Here is a 22,714-nt window from a genome sequence, read left to right on the forward strand (position 1 = left end):
GGCGGACACCTCGCCCAAAGGTACCCCGGCCTCCGTACCTGCTCCCTCCTTACTGGGGCCTTTTCAACCTATCCTTTTCTCTTTATATAATTCACAACTCTTCACCCACCCCTTCCACTTTACTATTTCTCTTCCAGACCTCTTCTTCCCTCGAGAGTCCACTGCCCACTTGGACTTCTAATCAGCAAGTCTGATTGCAAACGTTGCTTCTTCACCAAGCACGTTGGAGTTGTCTCCTAACAGACACCTCGGATTATTCGTTTTCCGACCACAACCTCTGATTCACATTTGCAGCCTACTGGCTTCGGTCTTCAAGATGTCGGCGACGACTTCATCTTCCGACGCAAAGGTCACCAAGGCCGAGAACTTCCCCGATGGAACTTCCGACTACGTTCCTACCCGTGCCAGGGCCTACGATATCAAGAAGCCTCACATGTACGTTGGCAGCTTCCCCAACAAAACAAAGATGATATGGCAACTAACATTCAGAATAGTTCAACCCAGCCAATCACCGCGAGCAACTGGTACAAGCATGTCAACTGGCTCAACACGACCTTCATCCTGATTGTCCCCTTGATTGGATTCATCTGCTCCTACTGGATTCCTCTTACATGGAAGACCGCCGTCTTCGCCGTTGTCTACTACTTCAACACCGGTCTCGGTATCACCGCTGGCTACCACCGTCTGTGGGCTCACCGTTCCTACAAGGCCAGTCTTCCTCTCAGAATCTACCTCGCCGCTGTCGGCGCCGGTGCCGTTGAGGGTTCCATCCGATGGTGGTCTCACGGACACCGTGCTCACCACCGATACACCGATACCGACAAGGACCCGTACTCCGTTCGCAAGGGCCTTCTGTACAGCCACATCGGCTGGATGGTCATGAAGCAGGACCCCAAGCGTATGGGCCGTACCGACATCTCCGATCTCAACGAGGACCCCGTCGTCATGTGGCAGCACGTTCACTTCATCAAGTGCGTCCTCGCTATGGGTGTCATCTTCCCCACACTCTTCTGCGGCCTTGGGTGGGGCGACTGGCTCGGCGGCTACGTCTACGGTGGAATTCTTCGCATCTTCGTTGTTCAGCAGGCTACCTTCTGCGTCAACTCCCTGGCTCACTGGCTCGGTGACCAGCCCTTCGATGATCGCAACTCACCTCGTGATCACGTCATCACTGCCCTCGTCACCCTTGGTGAGGGATACCACAACTTCCACCACGAGTTCCCGTCCGACTACCGCAACGCCATCCAGTGGTGGCAGTACGACCCCACTAAGTGGTGCATTTGGACCTGGAAGCAGCTCGGCCTCGCTACCGACCTCAAGCAATTCCGTCAGAATGAGATCGAGAAGGGCCGTGTCCAGCAGCTGCAGAAGAAGCTTGACCAGAAGCGCGCGAAGCTCGATTGGGGTGTCCCCTTGGAGCAGCTGCCTGTCATCGACTGGGACGACTTCAAGGCACAGGCAAAGAACGGTAGAGGTCTCGTTGCCATTGCTGGTGTCATTCACGACGTGACCGACTTCATCCAGGAGCACCCCGGTGGCAAGGCTCTCATTTCTTCCGCCCTCGGCAAGGACGCCACTGCCATCTTCAACGGTGGTGTCTACCTCCACTCGAACGCCGCTCACAACCTGCTCTCTACCATGCGTGTTGGTGTTCTCCGTGGTGGTTGCGAGGTTGAGATCTGGAAGCGTGCCCAGTACGAGAACAAGGACATGACCACCGTCACTGACTCAAGTGGCGAGCGCATCGTTCGTGCGGGGGATCAGCTCACTCGTGTTGCTGTCCCCGTTGCCAGCGCCGACGCTGCATGAACGATATGATGGATAGGGCAGTTTAATGACTTTGGGAGGCTTGTTCAAAACAAACAAATCGAGGCGGGTGATGTGGGAGCGCTTGACTTTCACTTTAACAGATTGGTGGACACGAGCTGGCCATAGGGTTGGCTCTGTTGAAACCATCGTCATCACGGCATGTCCAAGCCGTTTTAGGGTGACACGCCTTTGACACTTCACCTTCGGCTGAAGGTGAGAGCAATTGCCAACCTCACACTTATGGGACATTTTTAGGCGTTTGCGGGGTTGGGCATTGCAACAGGGCGTTCACTACAACAGTAATGAGAAACTGTTTAGACTAGAAAAAGCAAAGCCCATCAAAAGGGCGAGAATGACAATAACAACCTTCACTTCAAATAATCTTGTACTTGCCAACATCTATGATCAACTTGACATTTTGATTTGGGCTCGAGCAATACCTCTACAAAGCTGACTGCTGTCGACTCAGATCAACCAGCCGAGAATAAGAGAGTTGTCCATGACGCGGCCATGGTTGCTCAAGGCTTAACTCATCCTAATCACATCTCGACTCACCGTGCCACGTTGGAAGAAGCTCATCAGTATTCTCCCATATACACTGGTTGATACCATCAGGTAAGCCAGGTACATGCATCGCTTTCATACACGATACAGCCCAGAAGCCGCAATCACATGCTTTTTCTCCCTCCCCCCCTTGTTCGTTCTCTAATTTGTACGCTTCCAAACATCTACCGAGCCCGTCTTGCCCTTCTGGAGATCCCCCCCCCCCCCCACACGGGCGGTAAGGTAAGGTGGGCTGGCGCTTAAAGATGAGCAAAAAGTCAACAAACAGCCTACCTAACAGATCTTCCCAGGTTGGGGCGGAGACCCGGACGAACGGCCGTCGGCCGCAGGCGGGCTCAATGCTTCTCCTTTCCCCCCCCTTATTATCATTTCCCATCATTCGTTGTCTCACACGGGCTTCGAGCCCAGGCGTATGTACTAGCCGCCCCCCCCCCCCCCCGCGGAACGGCAAAAAAGTGACACAAGCCAGTACCGCATACAACCTTACCTACCTACTCGCACCCTCAACAAAAAAAAAATTCCTTGAGCTCGGGGAGATACCACGAAAAAATGTCACAAACACTCCACATAATAAAGACTCGATCACTTCATGCGGACCATTCCGCTACCGAGAATGCCCACTGACCCAAACTCCAAGGATGAGGCGAAACGAACTAGGTGATGATAAGATTTATTCCAGGTACTCGCTATAGCTTGATTGGATGTTTACCTCGGGATGGGGGAGAGGGAGCTATTCAACAATGACATGCTCAGAACAGGGATTCCCCCCCCCCCCCCCTTTTGATCTTCCTGGATACACCTAACGTAGTAACTCTGTATGACTTGCATGGCTGCTCAACAGCTAGCTTTCTTTGAGGGTCAACAGACAACCATATATGTACACCTAGGGTCCTCGAGTAATCGCATGTGAAAGTACCCAAGTCCAGGAGATATCCTGCCCTATCAATGCTACGGGGTTTCTGTTGCAAAGTTGTACCATTCATTTATCCTCGACTATCCGAAGGACGTTGCCTTTCGCAAGAGCAAGACGCCTACGTACGTCTAATGCAATTCTAGTCTGACACACATTGACATAACCATGACCAAATCATGGAAGAACGATTCGAAGCTTGCCTCCCGTACTGACCCAACCCCTTCTCAAATGACTTCGTCTCCGTTGCTCTCATCATCGAATAGAAGACCTTGAAGCAATGGTATCGATCGCATTGTCACGCCGTTAAACGCGTGAGAGGTGAGATTGCCCTCCCCATCCTGACACCGAAATCACAGCCACCGAATAAGATTTGTCGTGAGCTCATTCGTAGGCGGCCGTTGGAAAGAAAGAAAAACGAAAACCGTTGAAGCCTTGGCTTCGCCCCACCCCATTGCTGGATTCCTGCCTCCCTATACTCCCAAACGCCACGATAATATGCTTGCGCAAGCCGAAAAAGCCACACCGCCGATTTGATCAGGCTCATTTGAAAAGACTTCGCAGATCCAGCAGTCTCTGCCGGGCCGCTTCGCTCTTGTCAAAGACCCTCTCCTTTCTGTCCATGCTGAGACTCGCCAGCTTATTCTTCTTCTCCTGCAGTTCGAGCATCTTTTCCTCGAAACTGTTTCTCATGATGTAGCGAACTGTTCGAACCGGTCGCTTCTGCCCGAGACGGTGAACACGGTCAATGGCCTGAGCCTCCGCAGCAGGGTTGTACTGAGGCTCCATAACATAGACGTTGCTACCCGCTGTCAGGTTCAGACCGAGACCACCGGCAGTGATCGACACCAAGATCACGTGGACTGAGTGGTCCTCCCGGAAGCTGTCCATCGCCTGGGTTCGGGCGATACGCGTCATACTGCCATCCAGCCTGACGTACTTCACACCGACATTGTCAAGAGCCATTTGAATCAAGTCAAGGTGGGAGGTCCACGTGGAGAACACCACCGACTTGTACGGCGGCTCATCGGGGTTCGCATCGGTGTCAGCCTTTGACTTGAGCAGATCCTCAACCAGCGCCCTCGTCTTTGTGTGCGGGCCCGTGTATTTTCCAAAGCTCTTGCGGCCGTTCGTTGCGGTCTTCTCCTTCGCAGGACCTTCGTGCTCCACCTTGACTCGAGATCGACGAATGTCCACGTAGGCAGGCTTGATCACGGTGGAACAGATGGGGCAAGGTCCCATAGCCTGGCCGGGAGGGAGCAGTCGTCTAGTCTGTTCCTTAACACCCTTAATGCAGGAACCGCAGATGATGTGGAAGCAAGGCGTCATGTAACCGAGAATGTCCTCCTGTCCCTCGGACTCGATGCTAGCGTCGTCGTTGGTTCCTATCTTCTTCGAACAGGCGCTGCAAGCATCCGTGTTCGTCTCCTGCATGAGCTCAAACATCTCGTATGCTTTACGATCAGAAAGGCCGGGCTTCTTGTCCTCATCGTCGCTGTCAAGGTCAATAGCCATGTCAGCAGTCATGCCCTGCAAAGCCTCTAGATCTTCCTGATTCAGGAGATCCTTGCCGTGGGCACAAAGGAGTCGAAGCCGGAGAATGGATCGAAGAATGTGGATGTAGGTGTGACCACCCAATGCCTTCTGTACGCCGTTGCCAGAAAGCACCTTGACGCGGTCTTGAGCGTTCTTCTCGAAGAGATTGTAAACCTCGCGCTCCTCTTCTGTGAAGTCGAGCTTGACAATGTGGTCGCTTCGGGGCGGAAGGTTGATCTTGTCCTTCAACCGGCGGAGTGTGACACTGTCAACCAGCACGCGGAGTTTCGGAACAATCTCTGTGTCACAGGCCTTGAAGGGGTCCACGATGAACCGGTTGAACTTGTTGCGGTCATCGAATGGCTTCAGCCGGACAAACTGAAGGAGAGCGGCCAAGTCCTCGAGTCGATTCTGGACGGGCGTACCAGTCACAGCCCAACGGCGGGCGGCCTGAAGACGAACAATGGCCTTGAACTGCAGAGTCGCGACTTCGCGAATCATGTGCGCCTCGTCCAGCACGATTCGGAACCAACCAATCTCCTCAAGGGGATACTTGCCAGACTTTCGCTTGGAGCGAGCGCCTAGCTCACTAGAGACAGAGCCGTAGGTGGTGATGACCAAGTCAAACTCGGCCAATTTCTCGACATCCTTGATTCTATTCGAACCATGATAGATATAGTAGCTTAACTCTCCCGGCGCGATGTGCTGCTTGATCTGCTCTTCCCAGTTCGTGACCGTACTCAGGGGACACACGAGCAATGTAGCCTTGGCATTCATTGCGATGCCCGTCAGAGGCAGAGAGCTCGAAGCTGTTGCCTTCCCCCCAGCTTTCTGGGGTGGCATCTCGGGCTGGACTGGTGTGCGACCTGCCCATTCCTTGGCCTGGTCCAACGAGCTGCCAATGAGCGAGAGGATGCTGAGGGTCTTTCCCAAGCCCATCATGTCGGCTAGCAATCCGCCATGGGTGTCTGCGGGAAGAGTTCGCTCTTGGTGGCCGGTGATGACGTTGTAGTAGAACTTCTGTCCAGTGGGCCCGATTTTGAGCTGCCACATGGATCCCTTCACTCGTTCTTCGGCCGTGGACTCCTTTTCTCTCGCAGTCATGAAGTAGAGGCCTTGCTTCTGATGCTTCAGTAACTCTGTGGTGACGATAGGAGCTGGGTCCATTTCAGGAAGCTCATCGGTCTTTCCCATCGAGTCGAAGACGCCCATCACGTCCGATCTGATCTCTTCGACAGTGCGTGGAGTGGGGTTGGTGTAGTAGGTAGACGAGGAATGATTGTTGTACTGAGCGAGAGCTCCGGCCAGGTTTCTGGCACCAGGTGCTGGGTTAGGCTTGTTATCGGTATGAACATTCTCATACCTGACACCTTTGTCAACTCTATTGGGATGTCGTAGAACAATCTTGAATCTATCAAAGTGCTTGCCGACAGCCTTGACAAACCTGTACTGGCCGTACAGTGTCATTTCCACAGGGTAGGATCTCGAGATCGCCTGGCCCGGGTGCTCATCCGCTTGCTTTCTACGCGCAGGAATCTTGCAGTCCGTTCGGAGGCGCACGTTGGAGTCCAACAGAGGAACGAGAGCATTGGCGGTATTGGCATCCACATTTCCGATGATGTCGCGCGTGTAGTCGTAGGCCTGGATCTTCTTGGTCGAATCCCCGATGATTCGCTTCAAAACGATCTTAACTGGTGGCATGAAGTCGGCTCCAAAGATGCTCTGCGTGCCCGTTTTGGCGGAAGGTACCTTGTGGCAGTCGAGGAAGCCGGTGAGCATGCCGTAGCAGACCTCCTCGGTTGCGGGGTCCTCCACCATGACCACATCATCGCCCCCCTCAGTCAAGTCCACAGTCTGGGTAGAAACCTTGGAATTCTCCTTCTTGCCTTCGTCTTGCTTTTCCTTCACATACGCGCCGAGCATTCCGCTACCGGCAGGTCCCATCTTCTTCTTGTTGTCGGCGTCGGACTCGGGGTCGGGGGTATCAACCTTTCGCCGCTTTGGCAGGGGCGCCGCAGCGCGATCTTGGACGTCGTTCATTCTCTCGATCATGTTGGCCATTCCGTACGGAGAAATGCCGCCGTCATGAACGGGAGTTGAAGCGCCCGAGGTGATGCTGGATGTCAGAGACTCGCTTGTCGTGTCGTTGGGACTCGCGAACTGGAAGACAACAGGGTTGTTTGTGGTATTTTGATTTCCCGGAGTAGATCGGTTCGACAAGTGCTGAGGTTTGGGTGAATTGCGCCTCGAGGCAGCGTTTGACACGGCGTAGGATCGAGGGTTCAGTAACGCTTGCGCATTCCACGACTGCGCTTGAGGCTGGGCGTTGATGTAATTTGCTCGGCCTTTTTGTGGGAGAGGTTGTAAGTATTTGGAAATCACAAAATAATGGGCAGAAGGAGGTTGTTGTTGTTGTCGTTGTTGTTGTGGCAGAGGGAAAGAGCAGTCGACCTAGGGCTTGGAGGGGTAGGAGGGCTGTCCATGGCGGGGCTCACTCACCATTTGGCCCGTTTGGCGATGCCATGGCTGCGTCTCTCGATACTGCCCGGCGTCTAGTATGTTCTTGTTGTTGTTGTTGTTGTTGCTGCTGTCGTGAGGAAGGTGCTGTAGCTTGCACACGGCGGGCGGGCTTCAGTAGAGCAGTCTGAGAAGGGTGGTTGCGATCATCACAAACGAGAGCGAGATGTGGAGTCGTTGTTTGATATTGACGTGACAATGAACAGTGGTATTGTAGATAAGTCGACCCCAAATGCAGGAATTATGTGAAAGAAGTGGCAGCAGCAGTAATGCTCCAAAATAACGAGTGTCGCGCAAGGGCATAGATTGAAGGCAGCGACGATGCAGATGGTGAGAGAGAGGCGAGGAGAAGAAGGCGCAAGGCTATATGGCGTTTGAGATGAGTTGGTCCGGGGGGATGATGAGAGGGTGATATTAGAGGAGTCACTTCCGTAACAGTAAGTCGTCGAGTGAGTCGAGTCCACTTGAAGTGAGGTAAGGTACTTCGTACTTTGGGCAGGCTCAGCCGGAGACCAGAAACACACAAGAGAGCCCAGGCGGAGAAGGTGGATGGCGCGAGAAGTCGGGGGAAGAAGGAGGCCAAAGGTCGAGTCAAGTCCGACGCCTATTCACAAGTGTCGTTTGTTCCATATCATTGTTCTTGCCTCCTCATCAGATTTCGTGGCGGTTGAAGAAGTTCTTTGCAGGAGGGGCGGCGCAAGGCGGAATGAAGAAAGCAGTTCAAGTGAAAAGAACCAATACAACTTCCCGGGCTATGGATGAAGTGCAGGCTGAAGGAGGAGGAGGAGGAGGGGGGAAAATCGAAAAGGAACCCAAGTCGCGGTAAGGTGGTGGTAGACTGGTAGTAGTGAGTAGTGAGTTAGTTGTGGTGGTCGTGGAGGTAGAAAAAAAAGTGAAGGTAGGCGCGGCACATGGAATGTGGTGCAGCAGTTGGCTGCAGCCTTCTTGCAGCTGAGGTCACTCCCTGAGTTCCCTCCGCCTCTTGCAGCGGGGCAGCTGCAGTGGAGACCCGTTGATTCCCGATTTCCGATTAGCTACCTGGAAAGTTCGCATCCTCACGTGGCCACCCTTTACCATCTGAACGCCCACTCTCTCCCATCTCGGCCCAAGCCTTTTCCACCACCAGGTACCTCACCTACCCTCTCTTACATACACCACTTACTGTGTAGGTCTTAGGTACACCTCGACAGGGCGTCCGGGTGGTTCCCCAGAGGCAGCCTGTGAAAGGGTGGATGATCACTTGACCAAACAACTTTTTTTTTCTTTCTTTCTTGTCATTTGTCTGTACCTTACCTACCTTAGCATCATCATGGATGTTCCTAATCAGGCATATCCTGTTTACCAAACCTGCCCGCCCGCCTTCCTATAGTGTCACCCGAATCTACCGGTGGGAATAATACATTTGACACTCTTCTTCGTATTCATCAACACCACCTGAGCCATAAGCGTCACCGCCTCCTCTCTCAGTCTGAGAAACTGGCTATTACTCAACTCTCAATCTCTGGATCTTTCGGCAGTGTTGCCTCGAGTGCGCCCCAAAATAACACATCCCGGCCCATCTTTGACCTGAGGTCTCTTACACGTGTACTCCCTACTCACTGGTTCCAAGCATTGCCCACCACCTTAGGTTCAGTACAAGCCAATTTAGACCGCTCTCACCCCACTACCAGCCGGACAATGGCCCATAAGATACTGGACTTCCACACCCTTTCTTTCAACCCACCCAACCGGGCTGATTTTCGCCGTGGCCCTGGATGCCTCGATGGTTGTCTTGCGTTGATCTGAGGTGTCCGAGACATTTTCTTCGTGGCAAAGTCTCATCGGCGTGCTCAAAAACTCCGAACGACTAAACGACTAGAGCCAGCATACCAAGGATATGACTTGGTAGCACACCGCATAATCCCATGTGAGCGGTTGCATGATTGGCGTTGTAGATATCTTGTTTCCTTCCTCTCGTCCTTGTTTAGACCATTTCGGGCTTTCCTTTCATGTTCGCGTGCTGCCTAGATCAGCTGACAATCAGGCTTGAACCGATGTATCCACCTTCTTATGTGCCTGCTCTCCAAGTAAAAGCCGAGGCAGCTGATCCTTCGGCTGGAACATGTCCTTGGTATGATGCGTTCGGCTCCGGCTCCGAGTCCTGTGTCGGCGTCGGGGTGGGGCCTGCTTGCGGTCAGGCGACCTAGACCGAGAGGGGCTCTGGCTTCGTCGGCGCTCCAGCAGCACGACGCGGAGGAGACGCTTCCTCATCGGAGACACGTCCGTCGTACTCGTCATGCCGCCGCCGCGGCCGGCTCCGGCTCCGGCTCCGGCTCGCGAAGACGCTCTGGATGATACCGGCGTCGGCGAGGTGGATCGACGACGGGGTCGACCCCGGAGCGTGCTGGACTCGCCCGTTCCGCTGTAGTGCCTGGCTTCTAGGTCACATCTCGTGAGGCTGCGGTGCCTTTTGCGGCCGCGGAAAGCATCTGATTCGGGAGGGAAGGGGCTCGACGTTACCGAACGAAGTTTGGCAATCGTTTCGAATTGGGAGGCCATATCCTTTAATCGGAAATTTGACACAAAGATATGATGATGGATGTTGGCGCAGATGATTTGATGCAAGAAGTCACATGTGGGAATGTAACCTGAGCTGCTGTGTAGGAAGAAATTGGGGAGGCAAAAGGGTGGAGCGGGCTCAAGACTTGATAAAGAATTCCTACTTCCGTGTAAGGTAAGTAACTAGGCCAGTAGAGGAGAGCAAATCACGAGGTGATCAAAAGATGTGCGCCGGGCGTCGTAGCTGATGATTTGACCTGATCGGGATCTCGCAACACACCGGGAGGCTTGACGTATGAAGATTATTCGGGTTAGACGGCGCGCTTCAATCGTTCAAACCCGCAAGCAAACGGTGACGAGGATCTGTCACTCTGCAAGGGGGGACTACCCAGGTTTGATCAGTCACCATTAGAAACTTACAAGACGCGGGGGATCAAGAAAGGCGTTGGGACTGGATTGGTCCGGTCGTACAATGCTACCTACGCAATGCAAACGGAACCTTGACCCGGGACGATCAAGTCAGAATCGAAAGGTCGGGTGATGAATCGAACCAATTCATGGAGGGGAGCACTCGACGAGGGGGAGGAGGAGGACAACGACGTGCAGTGTGGGTGGGGTCCATGGCTGTGACCCGAGAGTTTGGGGGATTCTGGGGTGACAGCCGTGGCATCTCATTCGACAGAGGAGCAAGACTACCAGTAGCTTGGCCACTTGACTAGGAAAGGCCGACAGTCCTTGTGGGTGTGCAGTCGACGGCTTCTGTCCATCTTCCGCGGCATGTCTGGTTGCATGCAAAGCCGTTAATGCCTAGTAGAACGAAGATGGGTATTTGACACTGTTGATCAAAATGCCATCCACAGCTGGCCCGATCGAGATATGCAGGCTAGCAAAGCTGGGCAACAACGGAGTTTGGGAGTATCTCCTTTGTCAACCACATCGTGCGAGCTGGTTGAATATCTCTCACCTTCCAGAGAGACCATATCGACGAGCGTTCATTCTTCTTAGGCTTATTGCCACAAGTTCGATGTGAAGAAGTCCAAAAGTGGCCTGGCCGCCTGTGTCTCACTTCAGAATGATACCTAGGCAAACGCTGGCACCGCCGCTCTCAGACTTGGGTCTACCCATCTCATTGGCTTTGGTAAACGTTTGACAAGTGTCCGGCCTGGTATCAGCTGACCTGGAACGGCACACATTTGCTGACAGCAGTAAAAGAAGAGGTGATCTAGAAGACATGAGAATTTCCTTCCTCGAAGTACCTTGCAGCTTTCTGGTTGTTCGATACCTGGTCAGTTATCTCTGCTAATCAAAAGAGAGGATAGTATCCGTACCTTCCAAGCGAAGTTGGCGAAGTTGCCTTGAAGGTACTCTTTACTTGACGTCCATATTACCTAAGTCTACTATGTACTTGAATCGGGTAAACACTGCGTCCGTTCCGTGTACCCCAATCACCGGCCCAAGCACTAGCACGGGGAAGCGCGGAGGCAAGGGGCCGACTGCCCAGTGCTAAACCGCTATGAACGTCTAGAACTGGCGGCCTCGGTGCACCTCAGGCGCTCTAGAACTTTAAGCAAGCTTTTGGAGCATCAAGGTAAGGTACCTGCGAAAAGGTACCAGGGTGACAGCAGCGCCGGTTGCACCCCAATGACAGCATCGCGATCCGCCGAAACCACGGGTTCCTAACGACACATGCTCGACGACGCGACTCGCCGACAAATTGCTCTGTGCCTACCACCACCACCACCACGAGCACCACTACAGCCCTACCATTCTACTTCCCTCTTTTGCTTTCATCGCCAACTTGCTGCCTGTTGTCTCCTTGAAGCCACATTTGTTTCTACAGTGTTATCCTTTTTTCCCCCTGTTTTCTCCCTGCTGAGGGTTTGACTTCGTGGCTTCCTCCATCCATCCTTAGGCCAAGGATTCCGCATTCTCTTCGCTAGCACGATTATCGCATTCAAACGGAGATACAGCCGATCAACCAGCGTACAAGCCTTCTCGATCGCGAGCTTTCATCCAAAGTCCTGCAAGCCAATCCACATGGCTCTGACTTCCGGCCCTGCCTTTGCTCGATAATTACCTCGCCCTTTCCTCGCCGAGACGCTCCCTCATCCCTGGCGCCCCCAAAGCCACGATGCCTCGCTCTCGACCCCCCACGACGGGCTACGAGCGCCTCGCTCAAGCCGATGCCCTCTCCTCCGACTCCGAAGACGACGACCCTCTCACCCAGTCATATGCCTCCCTCCAGCCGGCCTCGGCCCCTCGCTTCGCACCCATCACGCAACCGCGGCCCCGTTCGGGCATGACCACCCCCAAACCAGCGATAGCCGGCCCTTCCAGACCTAAGAATCGCCGTCGCGGCGGCAGCAACTCTGGTGTAGACATAAAGGCTATCAATGCTCGATTAGAACGATGGGCCGATGAGATCGCTAGCCGGTTCAAGCGCACAAAGGGGCGCGGCAAGACGGGAGATGATGAGCATTTAGAGATCCATCATTCAGTGTTCCAAGCTCCCGAGGGCGTCCGACCCATTACTCCTGAAGGCCTGGCGGCGCCGCAAGATGTCATGTCCAAGTCGCAGTTCGAACAGATCGTGGGCAGTGTCAGGCAGGCTATTCTTCAGGGCACGCATCCTCGAATGATCGCACAGGGAAGCTCCGGCAGCTACTTTGCCCGGAATACGGAGGGCAAAGTCGTGGGTGTCTTCAAGCCTAAGGACGAGGAGCCGTACGCGGCTGGCAATCCCAAGTGGAACAAATGGATCCATCGGAACTTGTTTCCTTGTTGCTTCGGGCGAGCATGGTATGATACTGTACAGCAACTCCGAAAGCTCCATGGCTAATCGTATCGCAGTCTGATCCCCAACCTTTCATACGTCAGCGAAGCGGCGGCATACACGTTAGATTGCCAACTGCGCACCCATATGGTGCCTTACACGGATGTCGTCTGGTTATCTTCAAAATCCTTCCACTATCCGTTCTGGGACCGTCGCAGTTTCTACAGAAAGCAAAAGCCATTTCCAGAAAAACCCGGGAGCTTTCAGGTCTTCCTGAAAGGTTTCAAAGACGCCAATGTGTTCCTCAGAGAACACCCATGGCCTGACCAGTACTGGTCCGGCTTCAGAACCAACGATCCACATCGCAAGCGTAGGAGAAGGTGGGCAGACAATTGCCGGCCGAGCAGTGCGGCAGCCTTGGATGACATTGAGAGCGACGATGAAGGCAGCCGGGAACGGCTACCCCCAGGTCCCGACAATTTTGTGTGGACCGAAGGCTTGAAGCAGTCATTCCGTGAGGAGCTCGAGAAACTGGTTATTCTGGATTACATGATGCGTAACACTGACCGCGGCCTGGATAACTGGATGATCAAAGTGGACTGGAGCACACAGCAAGTGTCGATCGTGTCAGAGCCGCTTCAAATGAACACAGAAACCGCTTCGTCGGAAGAGAGCGGACCTCGCCCGGTAGATTTGAACCAGCGACCAGCAGCAGAAAGCCGCTCCTCATACCCGTACAGGACGCAGCAGCCGATGAAGGCATCCAGTCCCAATCCAAGCGCACAAGATCCTAAGATCACGATTGGTGCTATCGACAACTCCCTCTCCTGGCCCTGGAAACATCCCGATGCATGGCGAAGGTACGTGTCACTTTGATGGTCCAAAATTTCCCTTCAATTTGTTCCACATGAATAGCGTTGCGCGCGAAAAGGAATGCTAACCGCCCATATCATCCAGCTTCCCCTTTGGCTGGCTGTTCCTTCCCGTCGATCTGATTGGACGGCCGTTCTCGCAGAAGACGCGAGATCACTTCCTCCCCCTCCTGACCTCAACGCACTGGTGGAGTCAGACACAATTGGCGTTGCGAAAAGTGTTCCAACTGGATCCCGACTTTCAGGAAAAGATGTTTGCTCGGCAGATCGCAGTCATGAAGGGCCAGGCATGGAACGTGGTAGAGACGCTCAAGACACCGGATCACGGTCCTTTGGAACTCACCCGGCGCGCCAAGGTCTGCGTTTGGGACGATCTTGTCGACGTGCCAGTTGCAGTGCCCATGCGGGTCACGTCCGCCGAGATGATGCGCGAGGCAGAGCTCCGACGCTCCATTGACGAGGGCGACATTGGCCAGGCCAACACGTCTGCTGCACCTACCCACCGCGTGGACGAGGACCTGCTCGGCTTCGCTAGTCCCCCGGCCGACATGCCTCATCCGGGCAGGTTTGAGCTTGCTCTCAGCCCGACGGGCGAAGGAGCCCAATCACCGGACGAGATGTCCATGAGCGGTTCGGATATACTGGCCTCGTCTGCACCGCTAGGTAACAAGGACGCGGCTTCGCAACGGCCCAGGTTCTCGGGACAACCGCACCGAGAGAGCTACCACGGCACGCGCGCCCTCAACATGTATTCTCCCGCTCGTCAGCAGTCCCAGCAGCAGCAGCAGCAGCAAAGGCGATACTCTTTCGCAACAGCAGCTGGACGGCGCAACAGCGGCAGCATCGCGCAGCACCTGTATGGCTCGCGCCGGAGCATGGAAGAGTATGACGAAGACGACGACGTCGAGGAGGGCGACCTAGGCTATGCGGCCGCCGAGGGCATGGAGGGCAACCAACGCAAGGTTATTGTGGAGAGGCTGGAGCCGGTGAAAGCCAGGAACCCGGTTTTCACCTGCTGGTGATCCACCCATCCACTCGGGGGGGCCTGCATCGAGCAAAACATTACGGGGGGGCGGCACGGAGTTGGAGAGGAGTTGGAGCTGGGTTATCGGTTGGTGGGGTCCCTTTTTTCTCTTGCTCCGCCTGCGGTTGTCCCATGCTAGGGAAGGGGTCCCGGGGTGGAGAGAGAGGAGGAGGAGAAGGAGGAGGAGTCGAGAAAGCGGTATTTTCCCCCTCTCTCTTCCTCCTTCTCTTTTTGTTTTTTGACCACTTGCTTGCTTTGGGGCGGTTATTACCACTGAGTACGAACTAAGGGGAGCCAGGGGAGGAGTTTGTTGGGTTCAAATTTCGGATCGTGTGTCTAGAATAGTTGACTAACCCCCCCCCCCCCTCCTCCTCTTCCTTCCTCCGATCCCGCCCTTCAGCGCGTCAGCACAGAAGAGAAGAGAAGAGAAATCATGATACACATGGCATTTGGTGGCGTTTCTTGTGCATTCGTCCCTTGACTTGGCGTGGCTGGGCACATACGAGAGAGAGAGGGAGAAAGAGAGACCTTTGGTCGCAAAGACAGACAACACGAAACCGGACGGCGGACAACAGCCAGAGACATGATGAGAGAGACATATGATGACAACACGAACACACTACACAGTATCACACAACCACGCGAGGAGAGACGTGGGTCCCAACAGGCCGCAGAGTCAGACCCATGGTCAGAAGAGGAGACAGGACTCTCGAAGGACATCGTGACATGAACAAGGGTTGAAGGGATAAGCGCAGATGTGAGAAGAAGACGAAGGAAAAGCAAAGAATAGGGGAGGCTAGGAATGGGCCGTGAAGTGAGGGGGGAGAGAGAGAGAAGGGGGGATTCATACCGTAACAGTTGCATCCGTACCTACATGTGCTATTACTGTTGGTCCTGTTTTCCTTTTTGCGGGAGGTTGGAAAGAGGGCGAAGGAAAGAAAAAAATAACAGGGCGCGCATGCAAATGACCTTTTTCGGCAACTAGAAAAAAAAAGTCCCTTTTTTCCTGGGTTGAATCAGGCAAGGATTTCCAACTTGGCCTTGTCACCTTGGACCTACATATCTGTACCTTTTCGCGCGCCCATCCGGTTCAGGGGATGGGTGAGGGGGCTTATGCACCAACCGGCGTGTTCTCGTAATTCCAAACATGGTACGGAGTACCAAAGAAAGAAGGGAGAAAGAAGCAGAAATACAGAAAAGACTTACCCATAGAAAGCCCAGGTGTTCACAGCACGGCCAAAGGCCGCGAGACACCTTGTAATGACACATTTTGCAGGACGAGGACGAAAAGAGATAATGCATTGTGCCACCAGAATAGAAAGTGACTGCTCAAGTCACACAACAGGAGGCCTAGTCAGACCGTTGGGACGATGACGGTCCGTTCTCGACGAGTTGCGCCGGTTGTCTTTTGCTGTCAATGCTCTTTGAAGCTTGCCAAAGGTAGGTATTCGAATCCTCTCGAGATTGTCATCCATCGGTCATCAGTTATGATCCCAAGTCGCGTTTCACGGAGAACGAAGAGGGCGGTAGCGGTGCGGCCGCTTCCCTTCGTCATTGCTGGCCTGGAGGACTGTACACAATACACGGTAGGTATGTGTGTGCGTGCGTGTGAATGTGTGTGAGTGTGCCAGGGTACCGCCCAGCCCGTGATCTGTGCACGCAAGAATAATATTATAGGAGGGGTGGGCGTCGGTATTACGTCCAAATTCCGCATCGTCGGTAGATGGCAGAAGAGATGAAAGAGGAAAAGTCGATTCATGTGCCCATGGCCGCAGTAAAGCCGCAGTCGCAGCCGCAGCCGCAGCCGCAGCCGCAGCCGCACCTTTCATTTCCTTCCTACGAATACCCAGAAAAGAGAGGTCGGGAGGTAAGACTCGCCGGCTCGCAGGACCGGCACCGCGCTCCATGCCTTTTCAGAAAGTCAGCTCGCAACACCATGGTCTTCTAGAAGCATTGTTCCCCCGTCCTGGTGAAACGACAGAAACCTGGTCCTTGGATATGCTCTCCGTAGAACCGGGGGCCATTGCCAGACGATTGGATCGTAGATGGCAGGCAACGCCGCTCGTCATCCAGGATTCAACAATAGGGGGAGCTCAGCTGGGTATCTTTGTATCGCAGTGTCATGGTATTAGTCCGTAAGCTGCGGTCCCGTCAGCAAGACAGGGGTCGTAGGGGGCCGGTTGGCATCGATAAGGGGGACGATATGCCCCAGCATCCCGTCCTATTGGAACCCGAGAGTACGGTTCTGTTCGAGAGGAAAATGAAGACGGAGGAACGAGCAGGGTGCTTGTCGACTAGGGTTCCCTGCTCGCGGGAATGAATGTGACTCCTCATCGACAGCCAACTCATCTCCCCCCTCTCTGCATGGGGAGAAGAAAAGCCGTTGGACGAAGGAAAGAGAAGCAGGCCACAAGCCAAATTTCTATCATGTCGGGTAAAGAGAGTTGTGGAATATTATGTATGTATGGATATGCAGATGCATGGTCCGCAACTGTGCAGGCGAGAGGTCGCGGTCAACGGCCGCCAAGTCACGCTGCTTTCGATTTCCTCTCCAGACACCTGCTTGTTTTCATCAGAATCGTCCAAGTTGAGTGGCTGGAGGGATTGTTACACACAGGAGCAACCTAGGTATTGAGCGATGGGTCAAATGCTCCCCTCTGACGTGCATCGTCTCTGACAGGCTAATTTCTTGCCTGAATCCACGATGCAGAGGAGTGTCTTGCGTCAGTCGAAGAACAACAGCTACCTCTTTCTGGGTAGCTGCTCGGTAAAAGCATGCGCAGGAAACCCATTTCGTTCGAGTTGCCGAGTTATGGATCGCAGCCCTGCTCTGAATAGAATACCGTGGCCACTTGCTAGGTAGATCTTTGGCTACCTAGCAAGCCATAAGCGTCAATTTTCCAATTGCTTGTCGCGCGGCATCCCGGCCGTTACTATGTATTGGGAGCCGCCTTATAACCGGTCTTGCTTGTTGTAATGACATCGTCTGCCGTTCTCGGGGTCGCCTCCGGGCCATCCGCGCAACATGCTCGGCAACTCCATCGTCCCTATACTTGCCCACAGCCTCTCGCACAGCTGTGACATGGTCACGTAGCTCGGGCATGTCTGTATCGAGGCCGGACACTTCTGTCTTACCATTCGTTTTGACGTCAACAAAATGAACGATTAGGGCCGTGGTGAGTTGCCTAGCGCCCAGCACAACCACAGTATGTCGTCGTCTCAAAGAGTCTCTCCCTTTGCTTTTTACCCGTCCGCCATGCAATGCATCTGAACCCGTTGGTGCAAGGGTTGCAGAATGCAGCGAGTACGTGGCCGCTGTGGACAGGCATTGTGCTCCCAAGCACCAGGATGTGGTCTCCCCCGACAAGGAAGGGTTGTCGACCCTCGCTCCTCGGTTCCCAAATAGCTGGAACCAGGAGAGTTTTGTGGCTCGCGTCATCGCGCCCTCTCCCGAAACTCCACTGTCCGAGCCAGCAGCTACCTGGTCAGCCAGGCCAGGCTCTCCTCTCTGTTAGTTTCAAACCTGCAGAGCGGCCCGCCGAGGGGTTCGTTCGTTGAATTGGCCCAGGCAATTTCTTCTTCCAACCTTCATCAAAATCACCCCCGCCCAGGAAACATTGTTAGCCTAAGCTCCGTGAGCTCTGCTGCCAATAGTGCAACACGCCTGCCAAACAATTAGTTCAGGGTCAGAAGGGATGAGATATTAAAGGAAAGGAACCGAGAGAGGGTGTGTGATGATTAAACCTTCATCAGCACGTACCCGAATACGCCAATGTGTCAAGACGCGCAGTAACACAACCCACCAGCAAAAAGCCATGCCCCTACCTATATTTTGCAGACCGTTGCCTGTTCCGTGCATATTGTACCGCCATCCGACCGAATTATTACCATCATGGTCTTGGGGAGGTGGTGTGGTGGAGGCCTGAGGTCGCAAGAAGCAGGCATGCGTGCTGGGCAAAGTAAAGATCGATGTTTCTGTCTGAGGCGCCCGTGTCCCCTCTCTGGCCGTTGTCGTGAGATACGGGCATGGCGCGGGTCTCACTTTGCTGGCATCAGTGCAGATGATTGTCTGCTTTATGTGTGAGGATCAGACCATGAACTCCGCCTTTGGTCACTGCCTGGCTGCATGTGACCCTGGCCTGCTTAATGCCAGGCAGGTAAAGCAGCATAACAGTTTTTCCCGTCTTCTTGTCGTACGAGATGATTTAGCTTGGACGAGGTAGCCATCGAGCTGCAACTGTGTGCTCTTGGTCTCCCTTCTTCTATTCGTCCCCGGGCCGTACAAGTCGCGAATGAGCCTAACGACACCGAGATGGATCCAAGTCCGCGTTCTCGGGAAATCTCAGCAAGTGGAAACCGCGGGTTATCGCGAGAGACAGCAGGAGTGGCGCCGGCGTAATCCCTAGTCCAGCTCTGTATCCTATCGGGAGTTGTGCAACGCTGCTCTAGCTCGTCCTCCCACCACCTGTAGCTGCCATGTCTTCATGTTCAAGCCAACGACCGGATCCTTGGGACATGGGAGCCGCTGGAATTTGAGTACTTGTAAAGCTCCGCGCGCGATGGGAGCGGATCGACTATGTAACCCCTCCTTTGAGAAACGCTCCTTTTCATAGTGAGGTAGGGGGGAGGGGTTGATCAGGAAACAAGGAATGGAGAGCCGTGTTTGCTGAAGAGCTTCCCATAGCCTGGGCACTGGCTGGAGGGTTACAACAGGAATTCGTGTGTTGGGCCCAGGACTCGGGCCATGCAGTTGGTCTCAAGACAACATCCACCACTAGGCTTCGTCGTGGGTGTGGGTGCTCTGATTGTAGCAGCAAGCATCGGTGTCTTCGCCCGACTCCGGGGTGGCGGCGGTGAGCCGTTCAAAGAAGCTCAAAAAACTCATCGTCCTGGGTAAATCCAGAAGCCAATTCGACCCTTTCGCAGCCTTGTGGGATGTTGGTCTGTGATGGTGCGTCCCGCTAGACAACGACCAGGTCGTTCAGAAAGACGACCGTCTACCTGGCTTCCGGAACAGCCTCTGAAAGGTAAGCTACGGTTAACGGGATCCATGGATCTGGCAACTGGTAAAAGCGGTGTCCAAGTTGCCAGGATGGGTTGGGACCCGCTGCCACACCCGCCCTATGCCACTCAATGACCTGGGATTAGCACGTCTTGGTTGTCTGCCGGCTCCATTCTCGAATTTTCGTGTGTACAGGGGGGTTCGGGGCCAGCAATAACAGCAGAGGACATATCCATGTCACCCGAAGACTGCCTCGTCCGCACCGCACCGCGTACCAAAGGGTACTGAACAGGCTCCCAGCTTTTCCAGTGTAGGTCGTGGTGTACTAACCCAAGATCGACAGCGACGTCGTGGGGTGTAGAAAGCAAAGGCCGGCCAATGTCGAGTACCTTTCGACTTGACCAATGTCCCCACCTCCGACATAGTAGGCAGTTAATTTTATGTCTATTAGACACGACTGCCGCCTTCGTGAAAACCCCTGTGATCCGGATATGGCTCCTTTGACGGACTTTTGGGTTTCGTTTGTGGGCAGTGCTTGAGAACTAGTCCTTGCCTTCCATCCCGTCCTGGATCCCTAGGAACATCGCCTCGTTGGAGCAACGTAACCACCACATACAAGCTCTAGTTCATCCCAATATCGAATTCCAAAGGCAGACTTTGGACGAAAGAAACTCAGTCTAGTCGAACCTGTTCGTAAGAAGAATTCTTCCATTGTGGTTGTCGACATGGCAAGGTATTGCTGAAACTCGTCTCCTCTTGCGAAGGATTCCTTTGATCGCTAAACCACTCCCAGTGATCCACAGACAGTTCCGTTGGATAACGCCTTCCTGGAAACCATCACGTACCAAGGTAGAGAATACCAACGATACGCAGTTGACAATGGAGCATACTTCGCGCCGATAGATGAGGTAGGAGACATGCCGCCCCTAAACACACCACGTCTTGCTGAGTGTATTTTTCCAACCCGGTTGTAGGATGAAGTTGAACGCTTGCAAATGATGCACGTTGTACTATCCATAGTATTCGAAAATCGCCTCCTTTTTCCACCGATCACCAGGCCCCGGCGAGTTCTTGAATGCGGCTTCGGAGCCGGCGACTGGGCTATCGACGTTGCACAACAACACCCAAACTGCGAGGTACGTGCTGTACGCACTCAAGTCCCATTCCTTTCGCGACTGTGCGATAGTCGGTACCCATGCCTTTGGCGCGTTTTGCTGGACGTCGTGGGATGACCGGATCAGCCAGTCGTTTGCATCCATCGCCAACGCGACGGGCTATTGTCTCCCTCTTCTGCGCTTGTCTATGTGCAGAAAACTCCATGCTTTCTGATTAAGAGGACTACAATTCTCTTTTCCTCATCCATATCATGATCATGATGACGAGTGACAGGAAAGGATTGATCGCCTCGCCGCTTCGGGTGCCGCTGCGTTAGCAGTGCTGATTTTGTCCGATAGGTAGTAGCCATCGATATCTGCCCACACATCTGGCCCGACGAAAGCCAGACGCCGACGAACTTGAATCTGCAAGTCGATGACCTCAATAGCAGGTACATTTCCAGGCGAGCTCCAGCCGCAGGTTGGACCCTGAAGTGCTCCCGACTCAGCTGACTTGGCCTAGGTTCACCTTTCCATCAAATCATTTCGACCTCGTACATAGCCAGATGATGGCAGGCGGTATCCACTCGAATCGATGGCGGGATTACCTTCGAGACATCCATCGCGTACTTCGACCAGGCGGTTGGTGTCAAATGGTGGAGATATACTTTAACGCGCAGTCAGACAACGGAACGTTGACTCAAAGTAGGTCGGATCCCCTTCTAGAGATTGGACCTTGCATTGATTGCCTGCTGTGCCAGATCACGCCCTTCGTAGGTGGTCGAGGCGATACCTGGATAGTATGCAACCGTACAAAGACCCCAGGGCGCCAATGCAGATGCAAAGTTGGATGCAAAGTGCTGGATTCGACTCGGTGGAAACCCAAATGATCCCTCTCCCGACTTGCGGTTGGTCAAATGGTATGAAAACCTCGAAACCGAAGTGCAGAAACTTTGACCTGATTTTCGACTAGACCCGAGGCAGCACCAAATCGGTGTGGCTAACAGAGAAAATGTGAGGAGGATGCTTGCGTCACTGGCGATGTACCCCATGACAGAGTTCCGAGGGTAAGGGAGTCTCCCTTTTCCCATTGTTTGCAGCCTTTAACGCCGAGTTCGGATCGATGTGAACTGACTGTGGCACTGCAGAATGACGTCTCAAGAGTTCCAAGTGTTGGTAGCTCAAGCAAGGAGCGAGGCTGATAACCCGGCGTTCAGGGTGAGTTCCCTGCCCCCAAAACAATCATCTTTTTTCGAGTGGGAATGCCTACTAACATTCGAGCCACTCTCGGCGGCTCTTCCTAGGCGTATTTTCCAATGTAAGTAACTCCCAACTTGTCCAGCCGCCCAATTTCTTTCGAGTACTGACATATGGGCCCTCAAGGTACGTTTGTATAGGACGAAAGGCTCGTCGTTGAGACGAGCAGATGAGGGCCATATGACGATGCTGCTTTTCAGAGCGAGTTTTGTATGGTGGCGTAGAGCGTTGTTTCCCAGCCAGGACTTGATGGGCCTTTTCTTTTGGACCTGGATTACGATGGTGACGATGTGACGACAGCAAATACCCCTTGTCTAGCTCGCAATCCTATTTGATTAATTCGCTACTGCAGTGCTTTTTTGCTGTACGATCTTCGGCGTTGGCGATTGTATGACGGAGTTGTGAGAGCCCAGTTAAAGCTGCCCTTTCCGTACTCGTATCGTTGCTGATTTTCAAAAGGCAGTCATCGACGGTGTGGCATCAGACAAGTGATGTACGGCGAGCAAGCTTTTTGTCGCTTTGGAAAGAACGTGGACTTGACTCGATTGCCGACTGCTTGTTGTTATCGAAAAGAGACGCAAGTGTCAAGGGAAGACTAGTTGTCGATGACCGAACGACACTTGCAAACAGAGTGAGTAGAGAACGGAAATGGGTGCTGATGATCACTGAGGATGTTGTTATCCCTGTTTCGGGATAAGAAGTACTTCATACAAGACAGACATTGAAGAGGACATGCTTTGAGGAGATAGTGTCTATATGTTGAAGCCGAAGGGGATAGACGTGTAGTTGAAAGAGAGTGAGGCGCATGTGGAGAGCGG

At 53.7% G+C, this 22,714-nt stretch overlaps 9 protein-coding genes across 9 annotated transcripts; 6 read left to right on the forward strand and 3 right to left on the reverse strand.

The window, feature by feature from the left end:
• Positions 1-187: 187 nt before the first annotated feature.
• Positions 188-1,809, forward strand: CTAM01_03286 (cytochrome b5-like Heme/Steroid binding domain-containing protein; the record flags this gene model as incomplete). Its single annotated transcript, XM_060519322.1, has 2 exons — positions 188-435; positions 495-1,809. Coding segments are annotated over 2 exons (1,563 nt in total), but the record flags the coding sequence as incomplete, so codon positions are not given.
• Positions 1,810-3,826: 2,017 nt separating this feature from the next.
• CTAM01_03287 (SNF2 family domain-containing protein) lies at positions 3,827-7,343 on the reverse strand (the record flags this gene model as incomplete). The annotated part of the gene is made up of 2 exons (XM_060519323.1): positions 3,827-7,164; positions 7,319-7,343. 2 exons carry the CDS (start codon positions 7,341-7,343, stop codon positions 3,827-3,829), a joined length of 3,363 nt encoding a protein of 1,120 aa, XP_060386322.1.
• A 1,343-nt stretch (positions 7,344-8,686) lies between these two features.
• CTAM01_03288 (uncharacterized protein) lies at positions 8,687-9,121 on the forward strand (the record flags this gene model as incomplete). The annotated part of the gene is made up of 1 exon (XM_060519324.1): positions 8,687-9,121. A coding segment is annotated over one exon (435 nt), but the record flags the coding sequence as incomplete, so codon positions are not given.
• A 234-nt stretch (positions 9,122-9,355) lies between these two features.
• On the reverse strand, positions 9,356-9,874 carry CTAM01_03289 (uncharacterized protein; the record flags this gene model as incomplete). The annotated part of the gene is made up of 1 exon (XM_060519325.1): positions 9,356-9,874. One exon carries the CDS (start codon positions 9,872-9,874, stop codon positions 9,356-9,358), a length of 519 nt encoding a protein of 172 aa, XP_060386324.1.
• A 2,131-nt stretch (positions 9,875-12,005) lies between these two features.
• Positions 12,006-14,541, forward strand: CTAM01_03290 (phosphatidylinositol 3; the record flags this gene model as incomplete). The annotated part of the gene is made up of 3 exons (XM_060519326.1): positions 12,006-12,673; positions 12,725-13,507; positions 13,605-14,541. The coding sequence occupies 3 exons, from the start codon at positions 12,006-12,008 to the stop codon at positions 14,539-14,541; spliced, it is 2,388 nt and encodes a 795-aa protein (XP_060386325.1).
• Positions 14,542-16,278: 1,737 nt separating this feature from the next.
• CTAM01_03291 (uncharacterized protein) lies at positions 16,279-16,682 on the forward strand (the record flags this gene model as incomplete). The annotated part of the gene is made up of 2 exons (XM_060519327.1): positions 16,279-16,410; positions 16,461-16,682. The coding sequence occupies 2 exons, from the start codon at positions 16,279-16,281 to the stop codon at positions 16,680-16,682; spliced, it is 354 nt and encodes a 117-aa protein (XP_060386326.1).
• A 1,122-nt stretch (positions 16,683-17,804) lies between these two features.
• Positions 17,805-18,101, forward strand: CTAM01_03292 (uncharacterized protein; the record flags this gene model as incomplete). Its single annotated transcript, XM_060519328.1, has 1 exon — positions 17,805-18,101. The coding sequence occupies one exon, from the start codon at positions 17,805-17,807 to the stop codon at positions 18,099-18,101; it is 297 nt and encodes a 98-aa protein (XP_060386327.1).
• Positions 18,102-20,471: 2,370 nt separating this feature from the next.
• On the reverse strand, positions 20,472-20,804 carry CTAM01_03293 (uncharacterized protein; the record flags this gene model as incomplete). Its single annotated transcript, XM_060519329.1, has 2 exons — positions 20,472-20,490; positions 20,557-20,804. The coding sequence occupies 2 exons, from the start codon at positions 20,802-20,804 to the stop codon at positions 20,472-20,474; spliced, it is 267 nt and encodes an 88-aa protein (XP_060386328.1).
• Positions 20,805-21,205: 401 nt separating this feature from the next.
• Positions 21,206-21,965, forward strand: CTAM01_03294 (uncharacterized protein; the record flags this gene model as incomplete). Its single annotated transcript, XM_060519330.1, has 3 exons — positions 21,206-21,348; positions 21,458-21,547; positions 21,788-21,965. The coding sequence occupies 3 exons, from the start codon at positions 21,206-21,208 to the stop codon at positions 21,963-21,965; spliced, it is 411 nt and encodes a 136-aa protein (XP_060386329.1).
• Positions 21,966-22,714: the final 749 nt, after the last annotated feature.

This window comes from Colletotrichum tamarilloi (assembly GCF_030869305.1).
Source record: "Colletotrichum tamarilloi strain Tom-12 chromosome Unknown Scaffold_7.1, whole genome shotgun sequence".
Lineage (NCBI taxonomy): Eukaryota > Fungi > Ascomycota > Sordariomycetes > Glomerellales > Glomerellaceae > Colletotrichum > Colletotrichum tamarilloi.